At 37.5% G+C, this 23033-nt stretch overlaps 1 protein-coding gene and 1 long non-coding RNA gene across 2 annotated transcripts in view; one reads left to right on the top strand and one right to left on the bottom strand.

The window, feature by feature from the left end:
• Positions 1–14713: 14713 nt before the first annotated feature.
• On the bottom strand, positions 14714–18881 carry LOC118239271. The gene is made up of 2 exons (XR_004771093.1): positions 18712–18881; positions 14714–15245 (listed from the first exon to the last, which is right to left on the bottom strand). It is a non-coding gene; the product is annotated as an uncharacterized LOC118239271 (long non-coding RNA).
• A 3399-nt stretch (positions 18882–22280) lies between these two features.
• The window catches only part of Chl1 (cell adhesion molecule L1 like), a 48593-nt gene continuing 47840 nt past the window's right edge, over positions 22281–23033 (top strand). Inside the window, exon 1 of the mRNA XM_035448797.1 lies at positions 22281–22404. Within this exon, the coding sequence (XP_035304688.1) occupies positions 22382–22404 (23 nt within the window). The 5' untranslated portion in view covers positions 22281–22381. The remainder of the gene's footprint in view (positions 22405–23033) is intronic.

The following is a 23033-nucleotide window of genomic DNA, read 5'->3' as shown; positions in this document are numbered from 1 at the left end:
TGTATCTGTGGGTTTCCCATCCTGATCTTGATCCCCTTGCTCATATAATTCCTCCTCCCTCACTTCCACTGGCCTTCTACTGGTGTTTGAATGTGAATCTTTGCATCTGCTTCCATAAGTTACTGGATGAATGTCATGATGACAGTTAGGATAGTCAACAATATAATTACAGTGAAGGCCAGTTTAGGCACCTCTCCCCTATTGTTTAGCTGAGGTGGATTCCTGGGAAATTCTCTAATTACATTTCTCCCTAATATTAAAACAACAAAAATTTAGGAATTTTTATAGTTAAGGTATTCAAATTAACATAAGTTAACAACAGTCAAAACTCACCTTATTTTCAAAAGCTTTTCTAGAAATTAACTAGTCCAGCATGTATGATATTGAAATATGGGAAGCAATAATAATAGATCTGAAAACAGGAATAGATAAATGCACCATATTAACATCATTGAGTGTTAGCTCAAGCAGAAAGTGCATTACTAAGAACATACTTAAGTAGTCACATTGGTATAAATTGCAACTAATGAACGTGTGTATGGAATATTATACTGAAACTGTGGAATGAATTATTTCATGTATTTGGGAAGAAATGGTACAATTGATGATCTGTTGTGCTGTAAAGAGAACATAATCAAAATGTAATTGAACTGGAAATCAATGACAAAAGGTCAATAAATGTCTCCTATTTTTCATTAATTTTTTTAAATTAAAAATAATCATATTTTACATATCAATCCCAGTTCCCTCTCTGTCCTTTCCTCCCATTCCCGCAACCAACCCCACAACCCACTCCTATCCACTCCTCAGGGACTGTGAGGCCTCCCATAGGGGATCATCAAAGTCTGTCACATCATTTGGGGCAGCATCGAGGCCTTCCCCATGTATCTAGGCTGAGAGAGCAGTCTTCCCTAGGGAATGGGCTCCAAAAAGCCCATTCATGCACTAGGGATAAATATTGGATCCACAGCCAGAGGCCTCATAGACTGCCCAAGACCCCCAACTGACACCTGAAAGTCTCCTATTTTTGAAAATTAACTAATACATTTGTAACTCACAGATCAAATAATGAATGTTAGGGAAAAATGGTGAAAATGATGGCTTGAAAAAGTCTACATGATAAGATATATTGTTACTGTGAATGCATTATTTAGAGGAATATTCAATGTCTTTCCGACTTATAGAAAAAGCAACAATAATGGACATTAATGAGAGAGGCTCATTATGCAGCATAGCTTTAGGATGAAAACGAATGAGCTGACTTAAGGAAATAGGGTGTGTGTGTGTGTGTGTGTGTGTGTGTGTGTGTGTGTGTAAAACTAATTCCAGTGGTATACAACATTTACTATGAGAAACACACATCTTCATGAAAGAGTAAAATGGGGTTTGGAGAGATGGTTTAGTCAGTAAATAACTTTCCCTGTAAGCAGGGGAACCTCTGTTTGCACCCAGAATGTAGAAAGCTGCCATGAGAGTGGCTTGTGCCTGTAATGCCAGTGCTATAGTAAGGATGGAAAAACAGACAGATTCCTGGAGCTCATGTGCTAGCTAGTCTATTTTAGTGAGAGAGCCTGTCTCAAATGTATGGTGAAACAATGTCAAGGAAGACACTAAATTATCTTTGGCATACACTCTCTCTCTCTCTCTCACACACACACCCCAAACACAAAAATTGTGAAATGATCTAGGTAAATAGAGGCTGAATAAACATTTTTTTTTTTTGTGGATCAGAAGACTCAACAGAGTTAAAATGCCCATTCATCCTTAACTGACACAGTAATTTTGCTCAGAATTTTTGTTTATTTGCCTGTATGTTTGTGCAATGTGACCAGATGAATGTAAAACATAGAGAATACAAAGAACAATTTCAAAATCCCAAAGTTTTAAATGCAGTAAAGACTTGACTTATCAGATATTAGTCCTCGGTATAATCATAAATAAGTTAGATCAGTGTCGTTTTGTGTGGTATTTAACAAGCTGAATTGACCATAGGAAAGTCTGGTAAACCCACAGACAAACCCCACTTACTAGAATGGAAACAGTGTTTAGTTTCTCCCTTAATCCTTCCCTCAGTTCTCCACCACTCCTCATTGTTCTCTCTTCCTTCTCTCTCCTTTTCCCTCTTTCACTTACTACTTTACTCTCTCCCTCGTTTTCTCTCTCTCTTCATCTCTCCCTTCCTCTCTCCTTCCCTCTCTCCATCCCTCTCTCTCTCCCTCCTTCTTACACTTCCTTCCCCCTCCTTCTTTCTCTTCCTCACTTTCCCATTCCAGCAGTACCTGGTATGTAACACGTCCTAATGGACCTACAGGGCCATACATACACTTGGCATTCTCTTTTGTGCATCCCTACATTTGGCATTCTATCTCATTGTGTGTCTTAACTCATCCTAAGTGTTCTGGGTATATTTATGGCTTAATCACTAATGGGGAAAACGTCTTAATTTTTTGAAAAAATGAGAAACAAATTTTAGAAATTTGGAGATGGCATATACTTATTAATTAGTGAAGATCTTGGAACAGTATACCCATGTATCAATAGCTTTTATTAAGCTGGAGATAATCAAAACTAGAGTTTTAAAGTTCCTGAATTTTTAAAGAAAAATTAAATGACTTGATTTTGTGGAGGTAAGAATCCATTATTGCAGGCTTGCTGTTTCCAGCTTCATTCCTTTGATAGCTGTATGGAGTGAGATTCCTTCCTTTTCTTTCCTTCCCTTCATTTCTTTTCATCAATGTTAGCTTCAGTTCAGAGTTCTATATTCCTGTTCAACACAGTAAATTTACAAGTAGAAAAGAGAAGGAGCTAGGAAACAAGGAGGACCCCCAAGAGAAGTTTTCATAGTCCCTTGAAGAAGGGAAGGGGGCAAGAACCCCTGAACAAAGTGGGAGCATGGGGCATATGTGGAGAGGAATGAGGTGGGAAGGGAAGAACGGGATGGACTGAGACAGGGGAGGAATAGAGGAGGGAAAGAAAGGAGATGCCTTGATAGAGGGAGACAGTGCAGGTATGGAGAGAGGTCTGGTACAGGGGAGATGTTAGGAGATGCACAGGGATGACCCCAACTAAGATTCCAAGCAGTGGTGGAGAAAATGCCATTCATGCCCTTCCCCTATAATGAGATTTGTGTTTACCTTGGTTATCATTCCTAGAGCCTTCATCCAGTAGCTGTTCGAAGCAGAAACAGGCACCCACAGTTAAACACTGAACCACTACTGGAATTCAGTTGTGGAGAGGGAGTAGGGATGAACAAAGGAGCCAAGATGGGGCTGGAGAGACATGCAGTGGACCTGACCTAGTTAAAACATGGAGACCCTAGTCATAAAGCTGGGGAAACAGCGTTGGACAGAACCAAGCCCTCTGAATGTGGGTGTCAGCTAGGAGGCCAGGGCAGTCTATGGAACAGTGGAGCCAGTCTTCAACCCTAGAGCACAAATGGACTTTGGGAGCCCATTCCCCATGGAGGGATACTATTGCAGCCCAGATACAGCAAGGAGGGCCTGGGCCCTCCCCAAAACGATATGACAGAATTTGAAGTTCCCTGGTGGAGGGCCTCACTGTCCCTGGGGAGGAGTTAGAGGATGGGTTTATGTGATTGGTGCGCATCATGGGAGGGAGAGGGAATGGGTGATGGATATGTAAATATAAGTTGTAATTAAAGAATTTAAATAAAAAATAGCCAAAAGGAAGGGCACGATTGGATTGACTCTCCATGTCCTCTCTCTTGTTAGGGCTTCATCTTAAGATTTAAGTACAAAGAAGACATATTTTAGTTCTTTGTCTTGGGATGTTTTGTCTCCACCTCCTAAAATTTAAATTCACCTAGGTTTTCCCATTTCCCTTGCACAGGTGTATGGAATTTGAGGGTGATAATATTTGTGAGTTTGCTTTATATACTTTTATTTACTTTTGAGTATGTATCGTTCACAGACATGGGAAATCTAACAATTCATTTGTAGTGGAATGTATTGTTGCAAAGACTTGAGGAAATTTTTATTCTGGACTGATGATAGCCTGGCAACACAGATCCAGTTTGCCCCAAATTCCACATTCTATTCTGGCAAAAGTTGATAACATTTTTATGGTAATGGAACAATGAAAGTCATAAATCAAGGAACTTTAAGTGGATGTTGGTGGGGATATCAGGAAGGTAGGATACAGTGCAGTGAGGAGATTTCTGCTACAGGCATTAGGTACAATCTGATGTCTATCATAGGCATTGGTTTTAAGATTGCTAAATATCTTTCTGTATATCCTAAAAGAATTTTTGTAATAGTCGCAAGGGTGTTAGAAGTAACACAGAGGAGGGCAATGAGTGAATACTAAAGTGACTAAAGATAATTGAGCTCTGTATTGGCATTATTCTCATTCTCCAAAATCAGTGAAGTTCTATCAGCTAGTCAGCCTCACAGAATGTTTAATGTAATTTTAACATTTTTGTGGGGCAGGGAGATTCAGTGTGTAACTAAATAAATTGTCATATAAGCTTGCAGAACATATGTGTCAGAAATATAGAGGATCAATAATGCTTGAGGTTATAAAAGCAAATCTTATAGAAAGGCACATGGTGTAATTTTACTTCAATTTAAAGTTTGTAAACATGCATGAAATATTGATGAGGAATACCATTTTCTTGGAAAATTTTAATGAGTAACAAGAGACTACTAAACACAATATTGAAGATAGTAATTACCACCAATGGAGGTGGGAGGGGCTGGGGTCAGCACCAGGTGCAAGACAGTAATATTCCTGGTGGAGTGGACAGTGTGGTGTGTAAAAGGATTTCCATTGTGCATTCCTTTGTGTCATTTGAGTTTATTTCACTAATGGTTTGTTTATGTATTCAAAAGGAACCTATATGTGACATGGTAATGCTGCTGAAATGGCTATTATGGGTTGGGATGATACAACAATATTAATGGGAAGAACAGTGACATGTAGACTTTGAAACTTCATTTAGAAGTTAATTTGAAATGACGTTCAGTTAGATATGTCCATAAATTTTACATCAGAAAATATTGCCGTGCAAATTGTGGCTGAAAGTCAAGAAACTACCTACTATAAAGTCAGCCCTCTCTAAGCTTGGCTTCTTTTCCAATGGATCTAGCAAACCTTAGAAAAATCATATTTGAAATTAAAATTTACATTTTCCCAAATACACACTGATTTTTCTTGGCATGGACACTGCTTTGTCTGTGTTTTCATAAATCTATGTCTCTATTATACACTTTTTAAATGAAATGAGGCTAGAAATATAGGACAAAAGAGAGATTAAATGTATATTATAAAATGCAAGGTGTTGGGGTGCTCCTTAACCTGAATTCAAGTGGTTGCTATGGTGACGAATAAGTCAATAGCTAGACTTACTTCAGGAGAGAAATGGGGCAGTTTCATATAAGATAGAACAATTAACAGGCTTTAAAACTATTTTCTCTCACTACCTAAGCATTATCAGTGAAATGATGGTAGTATGAGGATAACTTTTGTCAGAATATGACAGTGATACAATTAAGAGGTTGAGGATAAAAGATCAGGGCTTTAATGTAGCTAATTGCTCTTTCTTTGCTGCTTTAGAAACAAGTAAAAAAATTAGAATTTTTACAAATCATTTCCAGGCTGTCTTGAAAACACTTCATCATCTGACCTCCACTCTAGTCCTTCCAAGTTCATAAATAAGACTATTTCAAGCTTCCTCAGTTAACAATGAATCTCCTCTTAAGCTGCAGGGAATTTCTTTTTATATCAATGGAAACTAGAAGCTTTTAATTTTAGAGATTGTTTCTCTCCGTTATCACGTTGTTATTTAATATAAAGAAAAATTTTATTCACAATGCTTAGTTTACTGTTTTTATAATTTCATGGTTGAGTTTGGTAGGGAGACAATGAGAGAAAAAAACCACCAAAGCGATTGTATCAGTTATGCATGCATGACCAATCCTTTCAGTAAATGGCATATCTGCGGAATAAGGTCTTAGTCAGTAAATTAGTCAATAAGTTATTACTAGGTTCCCTTCCTGTTCCAGTCATTTTCCTAGTTGTATCCATCAGCTTTCCAACACTACAATGAAATCTCTGAGATAATCAGTTTATAAAGAGAAAGAGTTAGTTTGATTCACATTTTTGCATTGTTCAGTCCATGATGGTATTGCCTTACTGCTTTGGGCCAGGTTACAGAAACACATTGTGATGAGAACATGTGGAAGAATAATATCTGCCTACATTGTGGAAGAATAATATCTACCTACATTGTGATATAGGGAGCAAAGGGAAATAGAAAGGACCCCAATTCCACAATTTCCTTCAAGATCACCCTCCTATAACCTCTTAAGATTAGGCCTTACATCTCTAAAGTTCTAGCATCTCGTAGTAGAGTCAATGGAGATTTAGCTTTGAACACATGGGCATTTGGGGGATAATACCTGAGTCTTAGCATTAGTGACTTGAAAGAGCACAGCAAACCAAACAAGAATAGCACATCCTGTCTTTGTGACTGGGTGTGTGTGTGTGGAGATGGAAGCTCTTTTCCTTTCTATTCTATAGAAAACTTTAAAAGTCCAACTTCTAGAGTTTTCTCTCAGGGTTCAAAAAAAGGAACTACAAATAAGTAAAGGAACTAAAGCTGAGGGTGAAAGAAATCTACTTACAACCCGATCTTTCTATTCATGTTTCTTTATTATTCTTCTGTTTCTGTTTCTCTGTTTCTGTTTTCTATCTCTCTGTTTCTGTCTCTGTTTCTTTGTTTCTCCCCACTTCTTGTTGGTAGAGGTATATATACATTTGCAACAGTAATTCTTTTTAATAATCCAATATGAGGCATGAATTTCTCAGCATCAGAAAGGCAGATAAGATTTACACACAGAGTAATAAACTAAAACTGCTAGGAGAAACTTTTAGCAGCAGTTGCTTAGGGCTGTCGGTCAAAGAAAGGGTCTAAGTTTAATTTCCACAATAAACAAAACCTGGCTTCTTCCAGTGCTCTAGCCTTAGTGGCAGCACAGGCCTACAGGAAAGTTTGATTTTCTGTGAGAATGAGCAAATGAGCTGATCACCTTTGTCTTTATCTTCTCAGGGGAAACAGGAGGGAACAGTTAATCTCTGAGCTAAAATTTTGAGTTAATAAAACAAGAAGTTGAGAAACTTTTAGAGCAGGATTAGTTTAGATTATTACTTCTCTATCTGCCAATGAGGTAAAACCAGGAAATGCTTATATAATCTATCCATCTAGGCAGCTATGAATCAACATCTTTGGATGTGTAGTAATTCTATGTCCTTGAATATCTGGAAATGTCTTAGATGGGATGCTTTTGCCTAGGCCCTAAACACTGACCAAATGCCTGTCAATAAAGGTAATTTCAGGGAGGCAAATCTCTGCAATTATAATGGAGAGGGGAACAAGGACCTGATAGTGGTAAACAGGCCTCACACATAGCTAAGGAATATAATCAGTAAACCAGGACCTATTAATCGAGAACAGTTTTTATACATAGCTAGAGAGCATAATCGTAAAACTCCAAATGCATGGGAGAAATTTATTCCTAGTAAATTATCAGATAGTGTTAAACTATGGGAATTAAATCCCAAGTTTGTTACAGAAAGGAATAAGCTACAGGAAGAATCTACAGCAAGACACAACCAATTCATTCATGAGCTTATAACACCAAGTACAGCTTTTTGCAGGTTTCATATATCAGAATGCTCAATTTTTCTGAGTTATCTCATGATATGATAGCTGTATAATTACTGTGTGATCTTGCAGCTTATAGCACCTTTCAATCATCAGAGATTAAATTGATGATATCAATGCCTATACTTTGGCTGTGTAATACTACTCATCCTTCAGGTTCCTGATCAGCTTCTCTATCTGCTTTCTTGATCTGTTATAGCCTATATTAAATTTTCTGCTACATGCTTTTGAGTTCATAAGCTATCATTTACATATGTTCTAGTTATTTTAGATAAGAAAATCATAATAAAATATTAAAACAATCCCAATATTCCCCAGGTTAGCCTAGAGGACCCTCTAGAACAGTGGCTCTCAACCTTTCTAATACTTTGACTCCTTAATATAGTTCCTCCATTGGGATGACCCAAAGACATAAAATTATTTCATTTTTAGTTAATAACTCTAATTTTGCTACTGTTATGAATCATAACGTAAATATCTGCTATGAGACCCATAGGTTGAGAACCACTACTCTAGCCAGTCAATTTTTGTCAAATGTTTTTCCTGCTCAGTAAGAAGTTTTGTGTTTTTTTCCTAATTGTTGGGAGAGTTGAAGTTATGCATTTTTAAACCTGGCTGACAGCATCTGCAGTTCAAAGTCTTCAATAGAGTTTCCTTTTATAGATTGGCTGTATCTTGAATGAACTGGATAAATTAGTTTGTGGTCAACTTGTCACTGGGAAAGGTTTTCTGTACAGACTGTCTTGACTTCAAGAAATTAGTCATGAATGAACATAGCAACTCACATTTGTAAGTGAATATTGGAGATCAGTCCCCTGTGCTCGATGATGGACATGAAGTACCCATCCGAGCAACATGAAGAGAAGGATTTTGCCAACTGCTTCAATTGCTGTTGCAAACAGACCTGCAATATCGTTATGTAGACAGGAGTTGTTTTCATCCATTGGGTGATAACGGTATATCTGAACACAAATGAAGTTCTGCTTAAGGAGACAGTGATGAGTAAGTGAATTCTGACCCTTTTGTAGGAAGACAACTCAGGGTTAGGTCTAGACTGGATTATTGTGTTTCAGTGATGATGGAGGGCTCTTTAGAACTGTCAGAGCAAGCAAAAGGGATGAAATTCCCTCACATGAGCACAGCCTATTGGTTAAGACTGAACATACAGTATCTGTACTCAATAAATAATGCTATGGTTATTGCCAGTGAACTGAACCAGTCAGTCACTTTCAGAGTAGTTCAAATAGAGTCATTTCTTTATCTGAGTTAAAATTGGCTCCATAACTGATGACCTGTTTTGTAACTTAGTTTCCAACAACAACATCAGGTTGGTTAGTTTTCATCATAAACTTGACACAACCTAGGGTCATCTGGGAAGAAAGAACCTCAACTGCAAAATTGCTCAGATCGCATTGGTCTGAGGCCATATCTGTGAGAGATTGTTTTGTATTATGATTGGTATAGGGAGGTGCCACCTACCGTGGGCCATACCACCCCTAGGCAGATGTAGCCTTTATGAGGAAGATAGCTGAGCATGAGCAAGAGGTATAAGCCAATCAGCAGCATCTCTCCATGGTTTCTACTGCAGTTACTGCTTTAGTTCTTGTTCTCACTTCTTTCAATATTGGACTGTGACGTGCAAGTATAATACCAATAAACCCTCTCTTCCCCTAAGTTGCTTTGGTTCATGATGGTTATCATGGTAACAGAAAGCAAAAGGGAATGTTTGTTAAAAATGTTAAATGTTCACGTTCTTCCACAGTGAGGCTAAAAAATTCAAAATCACCAAATAATAAAACAACCCAGATTAATTTCTTCTCTAATATTTCCTCTGAGACCTTAAATTGGATGATATGTAATCTTCCCTGTATCCTGATGCTAATATCATCTTTATTTAAAAGCTGCTCTGAAGATATATAGTATGTGTTTAAGGGCTTGGTAGACTATAAATTGTCTTTTTCCCCTTTATATTATGTATGGGTTAGATGCTCCCTGAACTAACTGCATGTTTACAGTTTTGGATCTGGAATTTCATAATCTAGATTTAATTAATGTAAGGATGCTATCACTTCATCGGCTATATTATCTGTCTGAATCATTAGAGTTTTCTGCATGCTTTGAGGGAGCAGATATCCAACTAATGATTCATATATCTTATTAATTATCTACTTCCTTGCAAGCTGGGTATTCACATTAAGCACTTGATTGTTTGCATATTTGATTGAAAATAACATACCAATTCATTTTTCCTATACGTGTTTCTTTTCCCTTGTCCTTTGCTTCTGAGTGTAAACAGAGTCATCAAAACCAAACATATGGCTAACTTCTATACCAGTGTACATTGGACCTCAGTGTGGCAAAAGAAACTAAATAAATGATTAGAATTTTAAGTTTGAGTATGTAACAGATTTATTAATTTTGCATATGGGTAAGGTATGCTTCTTGTCAATCAATACCAAGGATTTAGATTATATTTTATCTTTGTGATGCTAACACTGAAGTATTAAACAATCTGTCTGTTATTAGGAATTTCATGGTACCTACAGCAAAAGTGTGGTTCAAGGATAATTGTGATTCACATGTCTTGCCAATGTCTCAAAAAATATCTGGCATAAGTGTGATGACCAAAGGGGAAGCACCATATGGCTGAATGTGCAGATATTGAAGCTTCCCTGCCCATGTTGCTTAGGTACTGTAATAGCTCATTGCCTCCTACAATACACGGCTTGGAAAAGTCCTTGAATTTAGACCAAAAGCAATTCCTTGTAAACAGCTGATACCTGGATATAAAAAAATGTCAGAAAATTGTCCCAAAGACTGAGAATTGTATGGGGGCTAAAGAGCTATATGATAAATACAGAGGAAATGGGTAGCAGTTCTCACAATAAATTTTGTAGAGACTGGCAAGACATTTGCAAAACTTGAGATTGAATTTCAATCTCAAGCAAATATGGTTATATTTTGTGAATCATTGTTTAAGTATAAAAAATTACAACATATTTTTAAAAAAATCTCATGAGGCTAGACTTTTGGTAGATGTCATCTGCTAACTATTTGCCTTGAATCAGAACTTCTCTGAATCCACAATATCAAGTCCTCTAGTGGAGTTGGAAAGATGTTCAGGCAGAATATATTTTGAATATCCATATAGGTGTAAATAGTTTATATGAATGTGGAGCATTGGTGTTGGCTGCCAGTCCTGTGAGGTTCTGACTTGCATTCTTCTCATACTTGCTCCATGGGAAACTGATCCCATCATGAGAAGAAAATAATAGGATGAATTACTGGAAACCCTTGTTTCCAACATCAGTTATATCTCACTTAAAATCACATTTATTGGAGGGATACTCCAGATAGATGGCTTTCTTTGCAACTTAGAGTGGTCAAATTTGCTCTTCATTGTGTTTCCCATTTCCTTATGTGAGCTTCGATTTGTTTGTTTGCTTAACATAGCAAATGATCTGAACAGGGTACTAACCAATAATGTTCACTGCCTTTGCAATAAAGCCAGACCCATGTCTGTGGGAACTAAAATGAACAAATCCTGTGGTTTGCATTGTATCTCAGAAAAACAACACATGAATGTTTTCATATCTTATTAGAGCACAAAATATTTTTTCAGGACTTATATTTTAATGTCTTTTCATTTATTTTATTTCTCCTCTCTCTCTCTCTCTCTCTCTCTCTCTCTCTCTCTCTGTGTGTGTGTGTGTGTGTGTGTGTGTGTGCGCGTGCGTGCGTGCGTGCGTGCGTGCCTGTCTGTCTGTCTGTCTGTCTGTCTGTCTGTGAGGTAGTGGTTTTATCAGAGCACGTACATGGAGGCCAGAGGACCACTTTAGACATCAGTTTTCTACTTCTACCATATTGGTTCCAGGGCATGAGCTCAGGTTGTCAGGCTTACCAAATGTACTATCTCATGTGTCCAAGAAGTATATTTAAAGTTTACAAAAATTTATGACAGGCTACTTTTCCCTTTTAGTGAAAATAGATCTCTCATTATACAGTATAACCTGAAAGAAGTTTCTCCAGGTCCTCTTCACCTTCTCTCCCCTCTGGATCCACTCCCTTTCTGTCTCTCATTAGAAAAGAACAGGCTTCTAATAAATAACGACTAAACATAACACAATAAAATGTAAGATGAAGCAAAAACTGTCATATTGAAGAGAAGGCACAAAAGTCAGAGACCTCCTCCATCTAAGTCGAGAGTTCCATTAAAAACTCTAAACTAATAGGTAGAAGATATACACAGAGGACCTGGTGGAGGCCCATGTAGGCCATGTGCTTGCTGCTTCAGTCACTGTGAACTCATGTTAGTCTTGCTTAGTTGATTTCGAGAGCTTTGCTCTCCTGGTGTGTCCCATGTTCTCTGGCTCTTACATTCTTTATACCTCCACTTCCAAGTGATTCCCTGATCTCTGAGAGGAGGTATTTGAAGGAAACCTCCAATTTAGACTCTGTCTCTTCATCTGTTCCTATCTTCTTCCAAAGGAAGGCTCTCTGATGATGACTGGATAAGGCTCTGGTCTATGAGTATAGCTGAATATTCTTAGGAATTATTTTATCGGCTCTTTTAAAAGACCAGTAGTATTTGATTTTACTGCAGAACTCTGGGCTTTCTAGTCTCTGTCGTTTGGTTACCCATGCAGCATTGGGTGTGGGTTTCTTCTTGTCTTGTGGGACTTAGGTCAAATCAGACATTGCTTGGCTATTCTCACAAGTTCTGTGCCACCATTGCCCTAGCATATTTTTCATGAAGGACAGATTGTAGGTCAAAGATTTTTTGGCCTGGTTGGAATCCACATTTCTGGCAAATTTCAGAGTGATTTCCTCAATTCTTATAGTTTCTCCTGTTTTAGGTAAGGATCTATTCATTCCCTCACACTGTTTGTTTGTGTTTTCCTGGATTTCTTTAAAGTAATTATTAATTTCCTCTTTAATAATGTAATAATTTCATCTTTATATACTTCGTTTTAAGTTTTCTTTTTCTTGTGCTTCATTTATGTTGGCATATTCAGAGACTGCTGTGGTAGGATAGCTGGGCTCTAGTAGAGACATATTGCCCTGTATGTTATTGTGTTTTATGCTGATGTCTAGGCATCTGGATTAGGTATGATTATGAGTCTAGGTAATGATTTCTGGATTTGTCTTTGCTGGCTTTATTTTGTTTCTTAGATTCTGTTTTCTTCCTGGACTTTCAGAGAGTGAGATTGATGTCTCTGTGTTGCTATTTTTCTGGCCTGCTCAGGTGGTATGTTCACAGGGCATGCCTGCTGGTATTGAAGGCTTGGATACTGGGATGATTTTGGAGAGGGAAGACTCAAGAAGGTCTTTGTGATGTCTTGGGGATGGGATCAGACAGGAAAGGGAAACCAGAGCAGATTGTTTGATACATAACTGGGCATGAAGCTGGGTGGGGGAATTGAATTTCAGGAGCACTGGGAGAATTGTAGTTCTGCATTCTGCCTACTTATTGCCCTATAATGGGTGGCCCTCGGATTATCCGGACATGACTGCTGGAATTGGGGTCTGGTAAAAAGCTATGAGTCAAGGAGAAAAAATAGAAGCTGGAAGATCTGTGGGAACCATGGGAGATGAGACTGGGCTAGACTGCCAAGGGTGTTCTACTGTAGAGCTGGTTCTGCTGTAGAATTTGGGGTGCAATTGTAGGATTACAACTGGGGGAACAGAAAGAGAAGATAGGGTCTGGGGGCAGCCTCATCTTTCCATATTCTTAATAGTATTTACCTCTGTAGAGGAGATAGAAGAACAAAGACATGGGATGCTGAATTTCTTAGTTACTCATTTTTATGACAAGGCTGTCATTGGGTATTAATAACAAAAATATATTAATGTTACATTAAAATCGAATGTCTTGTGTCTCATGGTGATCATTTTATCAGGTGTTCCAAAATTCCCAAAAGAAAAAATTGAACCCATGGATGTAGAAGAAGGGGATTCCATTGTTCTACCCTGCAACCCTCCCAAAGGCCTCCCACCTTTGCACATCTATTGGATGAATATTGGTAAGTAGGGTGCTGTTGCATCATTTTGAGTTACTTTAATTCCATGAACTATGTAAGTAGTACAGTGAAACCAATCAAAGCAATCATTCATATCTAATTGATTATGCTGTAGAATCAAATATATTTCAAAATTAGAGGCATTTGAGATTTCACCCTTTTTTCTGAGTATAAACTAGAATGTATATTTGAAGACACAAGAAAATCATTACATTCCTTGATTTCCAGTATTTGGAGGGGTTTAGGAAGTATTCATATAATAGGACACACCTGTAAAAAACCATCCTTCCACAGTCCTTATCTTTGGAACATAGGCTAGTTCACAATTGAAGTGACTTGGGTTTGTTTTTTGTTTAGTATTACAGTTTTAACTTAGTTCTACCTGATAAAATCAATGGCCTACAAGACATTCTGTATCAGTCTGTGTGTTTAATCTTCCAAGAAGATTTGTGGTTGCTGAAGCCTCTTCTTGGAAAGCTGGTTTTGTCACATGATTCACAGTGCCCCTCTGGGTGTTCCTCTATTGTGTTACAGAGCAAAATCATATTTGTACAACAGCCAAAGGAAAATAAGTGAAGCTGCACTTGGCTACAGCCAAACTTTGTAGCATTCACTCATCCTGTAATTACATATCTGCACCCAGTGCAGGGTTATAGATGCTCAAACATCATTTCTGAGGAGCACAGTTTCAACGAAATATCATTCCAAAAAAATAAAAATAATGATTGACTGTTTTTAGAACTGAACAGTTTTCAGATCAGCCATAGCAAAGGCACAGACCAATTGGTAATGAAGGGTGGAACACCCAGACTGCTGGTGTATCTGTGAGATTCTAGGCCTTCTGAGGATTTCATTGTTGCCTATTTTTAGCTGTTTGCTTGCTCATTGCTCTTATATTAAGACGATACTGTAGAAAAATAAGAACAGACAAGAGGCACCACATTACAAATCATATGAAAAAAATAGAAATGTAAAAGTCTGTTGTAGCATTGTGAGGAGGAACAACAGCCCATTTCAGTGACAAGGTTGTATTTATTTTTTTCCTTGCAGAATTAGAACACATTGAACAAGATGAAAGAGTATACATGAGCCAAAAGGGAGATCTGTATTTTGCAAATGTGGAAGAAAAAGACAGTCGAAATGATTACTGTTGCTTTGCTGCATTTCCAAAATTAAGGACGATTGTACAAAAAATGCCAATGAAACTAACTGTGAACAGTTGTAAGTCCAGATAATTTATTCTTCCTTCACTCATGCTGAATGCAAATACGTGCATAATTTTATTCTTCTCTCTGAAGACATTTAAAGCCAAGTTGGTATTTCCCGTCATTGTTTCCTTTAACTCCAGAGACTTTATAAAGATGATCTAGACATCTGCAGCTGCAAATCCACAGTAGCGCTGTCTCTGGCAGCCAGAAAATCAAATCTCAATTCACAGTACAAATGTGTTTCATTTGATGTCTGCAGGATCTACTCATTTTCACTGAGCATAAAGCACATCTCAGGCGTGGGCTCACCGTGACCTTGGATAAATCAGCAGGCTGAAAATGAAGGAGACAAAAATTGAGTCAAAAAAATTCACCATTTATATTTTTTATCACATCAAGCATTTTCTTTGTCCTTCTCAAATTGGCAAAGTTACCTGAATTGATTTTCTGTTTCCTACTTGAATCTGCAAATGCATGTCTGGGTTCCCAGAAAGGAAGAAGTAATTAGTAAGAGGCAAAGTGGTAATATTCAAAGGGAAAGAATAATCCCAGCAGCTTCATGACTGAGTAATTGGCCCTGGTAGAACAGAGAAGGTTGGCATGACCATTTCATTGTCTAATTTGATGCACGATTGTTCCATTATCTTGTGCACATATGATTTGCGGGGTCTTCTTTATGATTCCTTTCAGGAGCCTGAAATCTCTGTAATAGAATTACAACATGTCTACTCTTCACAACTTCAAATTTAAGCTCTCTCTCTCTTTCTTTCTTTCTTTCTTTCTTTCTTTCTTTCTTTCTTTCTTTCTTTCTCTCTCTCTCTCTTTCCATATATATATGTATGTATATGTATATGTATATGTATATGTATATGTATATATGTATGTGCATTCCCACAAACAGTGTGCAAATGGGCATGGCTTTACTTCATTTTGTAATTTTCCAGAAATAAGTTCATGACTTTGATTTTTCATGCTTTATTAATGTCAGCATCCACCATTATTTTTTATTAGTTTCTTCCATCTTTTTTATTTCAGTAAAGCATGCTAATGATTCAAGTTCATCCACAGAAATTAGTTCCAAGGATAAGTTGTCCTTGTGAAGCATTTGGAAATTTATTTTTACCTTTAGTCACTCATTGTCATCTCAGTTTGAATTTTTACTTTATTTATGCCAATTAGAAAAATGCTACTATTCATGTTAAGTAACCATTTAGCATAGGAGATTCTATGATCCACTGTCCTTTAGAATTTAGTAATGAGAGACAGATATACAGTGTGGGTCTGTGTGTATGTGTGTGTTTCACCTTTACAAGTAATATGTAATTATATAATTAACATATATATATATATATACATATATATATATATGTAAATATGTCTCTCCTAAGAGTTCACAAATGGAATGCAAGGTTGATAACTTTATAAAAGGGAAGAGAAAATAAATTTTTAATATCAAGCGAAGTGGAGAAACACTGGTTTTAGAAAAGTTAAGTGAATTAATTTTACTTGTAAGACATCAGAACAGTTGACAAATTACTATACACTTTAACTATGTGGAATAATGCAGTTTTCAATATGTATCCAATTCTCTTGACTATGGAACTTTTAAAATCTTATTCAGTTTTCTATAAAACATGTATTGGAACTTGCATTTTATCTAAGCTGCTTGAGCTATTACTTGAATTATATAGTTTACCTGTTTTCTACATTACAATCACATGTATGAGTGAAATAAATAACCCTTATATTATGTAGAATAGAGGCTTCACTTAGATTTCTAATACATGGTGATGTCATCAAAAGTGGATAAGTCTCCTCTTGGGGTGCCATTTCATGTGTCTTGAATCATCCAAACATCATTGTCTTTGAGATTATTAATTTACATATACATCTTCAAGCACAGAAAAAAAACATTGCATAAAGTACACATTCAAAAGTCATTTCTAATATATAAATACATGCAAGGAAATGCAAAGCAGACTGCACATGACTTCCTATATCTTGCAATCTTCTTTTCTGGTACTAAAATATCAGTATTTATTGTCTTCCCACCTAAGATAAAGTCACATTGGCAATGGGTATGAAAAAAGATTTATGTTCATATTTGGAAATGAAATCAAAGTGTAGTGTGACTGAAATGTCCTAATTTGCCTTATAGTTTTAAATTACTTAGAAAAGAAAAATGAAATTACCAATATCTACTTAGTGGGGAGACTTATTATGAGTCATTTCCTGAAACAGTATGTATCCTTGAGGGTCTGAGACTAAAAAGAATTTCCTCAACAGCTAAATTAATTCATAGATGCCTGGTGTTTACCATAAGTTTGCCCACTCTGAATTGTCAATGAAGTATCCCAGGAAGCTGTGTTTTTTTTTTTTTTAGAAGGATTCCTATCTAATACTTAGATCAATAAGTTAAATAGGGTATGTAATCATCAAAAATCTCAAGGTGTGGTCAAACTATAGAATACAAAGTCAGACTATTAACTTGAGGGTGAGTTCAAGAAATTTTCTTGAATAAGGTTTCAATTTCTGAAAAGGAATGGGTTTTTTACATTGTGCCTTTTATGAAAATTGGTAAAGAAATAGAGAGACACATGCTTACTTGCATTAGTCTCTTGAATGATAGAATCTGTTTAAGAAGAAGAACACCAAAATCTATACCTAAAACAGTGTGAAGTCATGCCAAAACAACCTAGTAATATAGAACTTTTACTATCTTTATTGGAGAGGGAATTAACTCTTCCTTTTTCTTTTCCAGCAAATTCAATCAAGCAGAGGAAACCCAAACTTCTCTTGCCTCCTGCTCAGAGGGGCAGTTCATCCACAATGACTGTGCTCAAAGGGGAAACTCTGTTGCTTGAGTGTTTTGCTGAAGGCCTGTGAGTACCCTGGCCTCTGCCCAGCCCTCTCCCATACAGTGTTTCAAATACTGCAAAATCAAGATGTTTGCTGCATGCATGCTCTTCAGTTACTATTTTTAAAAATATAAACACTCTTCCGGTTTCTCTGAAGAAACAAATTGGTGCTTCCTTATACGGACTTCAGGCTACAACTGAATATGACTTAGAGGTGCCGGCTGTTTATTGTGGAATGCAGGGATGGAGTAAAACCAAGTTGAAGATGTGCTACTGCTGTCTTTAGAGTATGCGCATTAGCACTCACTCAGTCTGCCCTTAAGCCCTTAAGCCTTGCATTTTCTTTCTCCTCTATCCCTTGCCTGGTGTATAGGGCACTAGCTCCACTGTTAATGTACTTGGGGAGAGTCACAACCTGTGCCCCAAGCCAGGTGCAGCTACCCATCCTCAATAGTCGATAAAAAGTCAAATTCACAGAGGAAAACAGAAAAGAAGGTTTATTTAGCGTGCTCATATTTCTAAGAGGGATAAAAGGATCTGGAGTTCCCTCCTGGGTCTGTCCCAATCTTGAAGTGAGAGTCAAGTTTAAATGGAGGTCTAAGGATGAGCACTTTGAAGAAATCCCAGCAAGGTGTGGTCCCTCACACTTTGGACTCATCAATCATTGTCTGGACTTCAATCTCAACCTGTAATGTCGTCTGACAAGTTGTTAAGAACTGTGTGAAATCTTTTTCCATGGGAAACAGGCTCCCCTGGCTAGCCACTTTTCCTTCTCCCAGAATAAGATTCCTGGAGAAATTCCCATTTCTTTGGAGTCAACTTTTTTTTCCTTTTTTTCTCTTTTAATTAGAAAGAAAAATAATTTACATGTCAATCCCAGGTCCCTTTCCCTCCCCTCCTCTTCTGCCCCCCCAACCAGTAACACCCTACCCATACCATACCTTTTCTGCTCCCAAGGGAGGGTGAGGCCTTCCATAGAGGTCTTCAAAGTCCTTATTCTTTGCGATAGGGCTTAAGCCAACCCCCTTGTGTCCAGGCTCAGGGATGGGCTGTGGGATGGGCTCACAAAGTCCATTCCTATGCTAGAGATAAGTACTGATCCACTCCTCTGGATGAAGGCTATAGGATGGCATATAAGTTAGTCATCAATCTTATTATCAGGAGAGGGCATTTAAGGTAGCCTCTCCTCTGTTGCTTAGATTGTTATTTGGTGTCATCTTTGTATCTCTCCAGACATTTACCTAGTGCCTGATTTCTCTTTAAACCTATAATGTCTCCCTCTATTATCTCTTATCTTGCTCTCATCTGTTCTTCCCTCAACTCAACCTCCCTGCCACATCATGTCTTCCTCACTCCTCCTCTTCTAGTTCCCTCTCCCCTCCCCCCATGCTCCCAATTTGCTCAGGAGACCTTGTCCCTTTCTGCTTCTCCAGGGGACCATGTATATCTCTCTTAGGGTCCTCCTTGTTTACTAGCTTCTCTGGCAGTGTGTTTTTTCATTGGTTTGATAGTCTTATTAGAATATCTTCATTTCTACCAGCCCATTACACTACTCTCTTTTTTTTTAAATTTCCAAAGCCTTCTATTTATTTTTATTACCCCTTCTGTGTAAAATCAGGTCCAGATCATCAAATTTAGAGAAATAGAACTTAAAAAACCGATTGACTAACACTTCCTCATATCTCCAAGATCAATGCCCTGTTTCAGTTGTGCCACCAAAGCCCTAAGTACATGTCTTCTCCTAAAGCTCTTGTCTTAGCTGAGTGACGATTGCACATTTATGGGATTGGGTCCATGGTCATATGAGTTCACCTGTTTATACAAGTAGTCCTGCTGACTTAACAGCCTGTCATCAGGAGTTCTGTGGAGAAAGGCATTTCATCTTCCAGTTTGTTAATTTGAGATTCAATCATTTTGCAAGTAATAAGAGTATCTTTAATCAGCTAAGATTTGAAAGATGTTAAATTGTGTTACATTAATTAGTTATTGAATGTAAAAAATAAAATCCACCTTGTTTTTAATCCACTGAAAAATCTGAATACTTGTTTTAAGGTAGATTGTGAAACAAAAGAATCGTTTTAATATTGTACAACTTATAGACTTTGCACATTTGCCTTTCCAACCAGGTTACTTGCAAACCTTAAATCACCAGTGTTCAGTGACAAATTATTTTGTTATGTTGTCACATGAACTCTATGGAGAAAGTTTGATTTCTGTGTGGTTCCTTCCAATTTATTTTCATTTTATATTCATCAGAATGTTTGACTGCAAATATGTCTGTTCACTACATGTGTTCAGTCCCCACAGAGGCAAGAAAAGGCTGTGGCACCTGGCGTTAGTGGCACACGCCTTTAATCTCAGCACTTGGTGGATCTCTGTGAGTTCGAGGCCAGCCTGGTCTCCAGAGCTAGTGCCAGGATAGGCTCCAAAGCTAAACAAAGAAACCCTGTCTTGAAAAACAAAGAAAGAAAGAAAGAAAGAAAGAAAGAAAGAAAGAAAGAAAGAAAGAAAGAAAGAAAGAAAGAAAAGGCTGTGGCATTTCAGAGCTTGTGGACTACTACATAGATGCTGGGAATTAAACTCAGTTCAACTGCAAGGACATCTAGTGCTCCTACTTGCTAAGCCTTCTCTCTAGCCTGGTCTGTCTCTCATGTGAGAAGGTCAAATCATTCCCATCTGCTGTAACTGGTGACTAACCACCTGGTGTCAGCATGTGTTTATATTGTGGTAGAAATTAAATTCTTTCAGGCTTTGTCACTGTTCTGGCTAGCATTGAGAGTTAGGCAGACCTTTTAGGGCCTCTTTCCCCTTATATCCTCCCAATGCTATCTTTTACTTCCTGAGGTGGTTGACATCTGTTCAGATATCCTCCACTTACAAAAAAAAAATACCCCTTTGTGCCTTGTAGATAATGGAGTTTTGGGAATGCACACAGAAAGAGAAAATAGACATCATAAGAGTTGTTTGCCACTGCAAAATCAAGATTGCTAATACTCTGTCATAAGAAGAGAGCTTCCCCCCTTATAATTTGTTTGAATTGGATTATTCATTCTGTTTGGTCTTCCTTTGAATGGAGACAATACTCTCAATAAGGTTTTTGAAGGATGTCATATATCTCAAGGAAGTTTTAAACCACGTGTGTTCTAGAATAAAAAAAAAAAACCTAGAAATCACTAACCATTGTGGCAGTATTTTGTCTTGTAAATCCTTGACTCATGTTACCTCCCAACATTTCCTGGCTACAATTATTTTCACTTGCAGGTTAGTCAAAAGAAGCCCACAGAGCTCATACTGAAGAAAAGCTGAATAGAACCTAATTCAACCCTTTTTGTGCCCCCCAACCTTAAACTCCTCTAAGTGTAATGCACACCAACATGTTTTAATCAAATAATCCCTTTCTACTTAAACAAGGAAAGCAGTGAGGAACACTGCATGTGCTCTAAGGTGGTTACATAAATTACACATTTAAGTAAATAATGATAATGAAAATGTTCATGCTGTTAGTTAAGAATGCTTTCCATGCAAGCATGAGGACTTGAGTTTGAGTGCTCAGCACTCACCTGAAAAGTCAGACATGACTGCAAACCTGTAACCCTAGCAGTGGGATGAATAAGGTGACAAGTAATAGAGCAGGAGAGCAGACACTCTCCTCTGGCCTGTGCTGTTTTGCACATGTAAGCACACTGGCACATGCAACACACACACACACACAGACACACACACACACACACACACACACACACACACACACACACACACACACACGTTGATATTAATTATGTCAGGGAAGCTTACAGAGAGATACACATGTTGGAAAGCTTAGATTTATAGATTCCCAGTGATGGGGAAAAGTTAAATGATATTTTCAATCTCATCAGGAAAGAAAGATGTTCACATTACTTCCATCTTATTGAAAGTGGGGAGAATTGCTGTTTTAATAATTCACACTCACACTGTGTGAAATAAGAGCAGACTCATAATGTGGGAATTGACTCATCATGAATTTAATCACCTATTGTATCTGTGGATCCTACATTTTTAATCAAGAATCAGAAGAAAAGTTACCCACGAAGAACTGGCATAAATATTTGAAGTTATGAAATAATGTATGTTGATGTGCAAAAAAGAGCATTAAACAACACATTTTCCCTCAAGCCATCCTTGTTCAGATTCTGTTAGCAAGTACTCCTTAAAAAGAAAGCAAACAAAACAGAACTGTTGAGAATACAGTTCTCTAGCTGTTTAAACCACGCCTACATATGATGTCATGTTGCTCTGAATTAAAATCATTTAATTGGATTGTATGAAGTGAAAAGTGTTACACAAGTGCAATTTTTCAAGAACAGAAGCAAAATAAGAATTTGAGGAAAGTAAGATGCTTGCATTGCTGAAGCACAGACTCATGAAAATCTGTTTGGGAGGAACCATGGTCCAGGGCAGCCTGTCACTTGGCAGATTGCCATTTTGACAGACGGTATAAAAACCAAGCAGGTAGGAAACTTGGACTCTGAGTACTGCTTGGTGGCATGCTCTCTAGAATTCAACAGCTAATCAATATACTCCCACATCTGCCTATCTGTCTGCAATGACCATTTCCTGAGGAAGTCTGCCATGTGCTCTGCACTTGGTCAAAAGTAAGTTGTTGTTTCAAATCCATAAAGTTAATTCCTTTGGCCTTGAGAGAAAATAACAGATGTTTATAAAAAAAAATCTTCCCTCCAATATAGTGTTACCTAATAATTGAGCAATTTTATCCATTTTCTTTGTGAACAACTGATTTGAAATAAGTGAAACAAACAATTTGAGACAACAATTTAATCATTGGGGCTAGAGATCTAGTTCGGTGGTTAAAATAACTTGCTGTTCTTGCAGGTGACCTAATTAAATACCCAGAACTCATTCATAATCATTTGTAACTCCAGTTCTAGGGGACCCAGTGCCTTCTTCTGTCCCCCATGGTCACTAGCTGTGCATGTAATGCACATTTATACATGAGGACACTCACAAATATAACATTATAATAAATAAATCTTGAAAATTATTATTTATCTGGTTTCCACAAGCATGTGAGGAAGGATGGATTCCTTTGAAAAGCAGAAATTAAATAGAAACAACTAAGAAATTGGTAAGTTTTGAATCCAATAAATGTTATTTAGTTAGCTTCTTGGAGCTTCAATTTGATGCTGGTAAAATGATAGCAGTGAGACGGCTCACCCTTAGAGACTTCTCAGAATACGAGGAACACAGTAAATAACAGATTTAT

The sequence above is a fragment of the Cricetulus griseus genome, chromosome 8, assembly GCF_003668045.3.
Source record: "Cricetulus griseus strain 17A/GY chromosome 8, alternate assembly CriGri-PICRH-1.0, whole genome shotgun sequence".
In the NCBI taxonomy this organism is placed as follows: domain Eukaryota; kingdom Metazoa; phylum Chordata; class Mammalia; order Rodentia; family Cricetidae; genus Cricetulus; species Cricetulus griseus.
The sequence above is the reverse complement of the archived record's forward strand: the minus strand, read 5'-3'. Positions and strand labels throughout refer to the sequence as shown.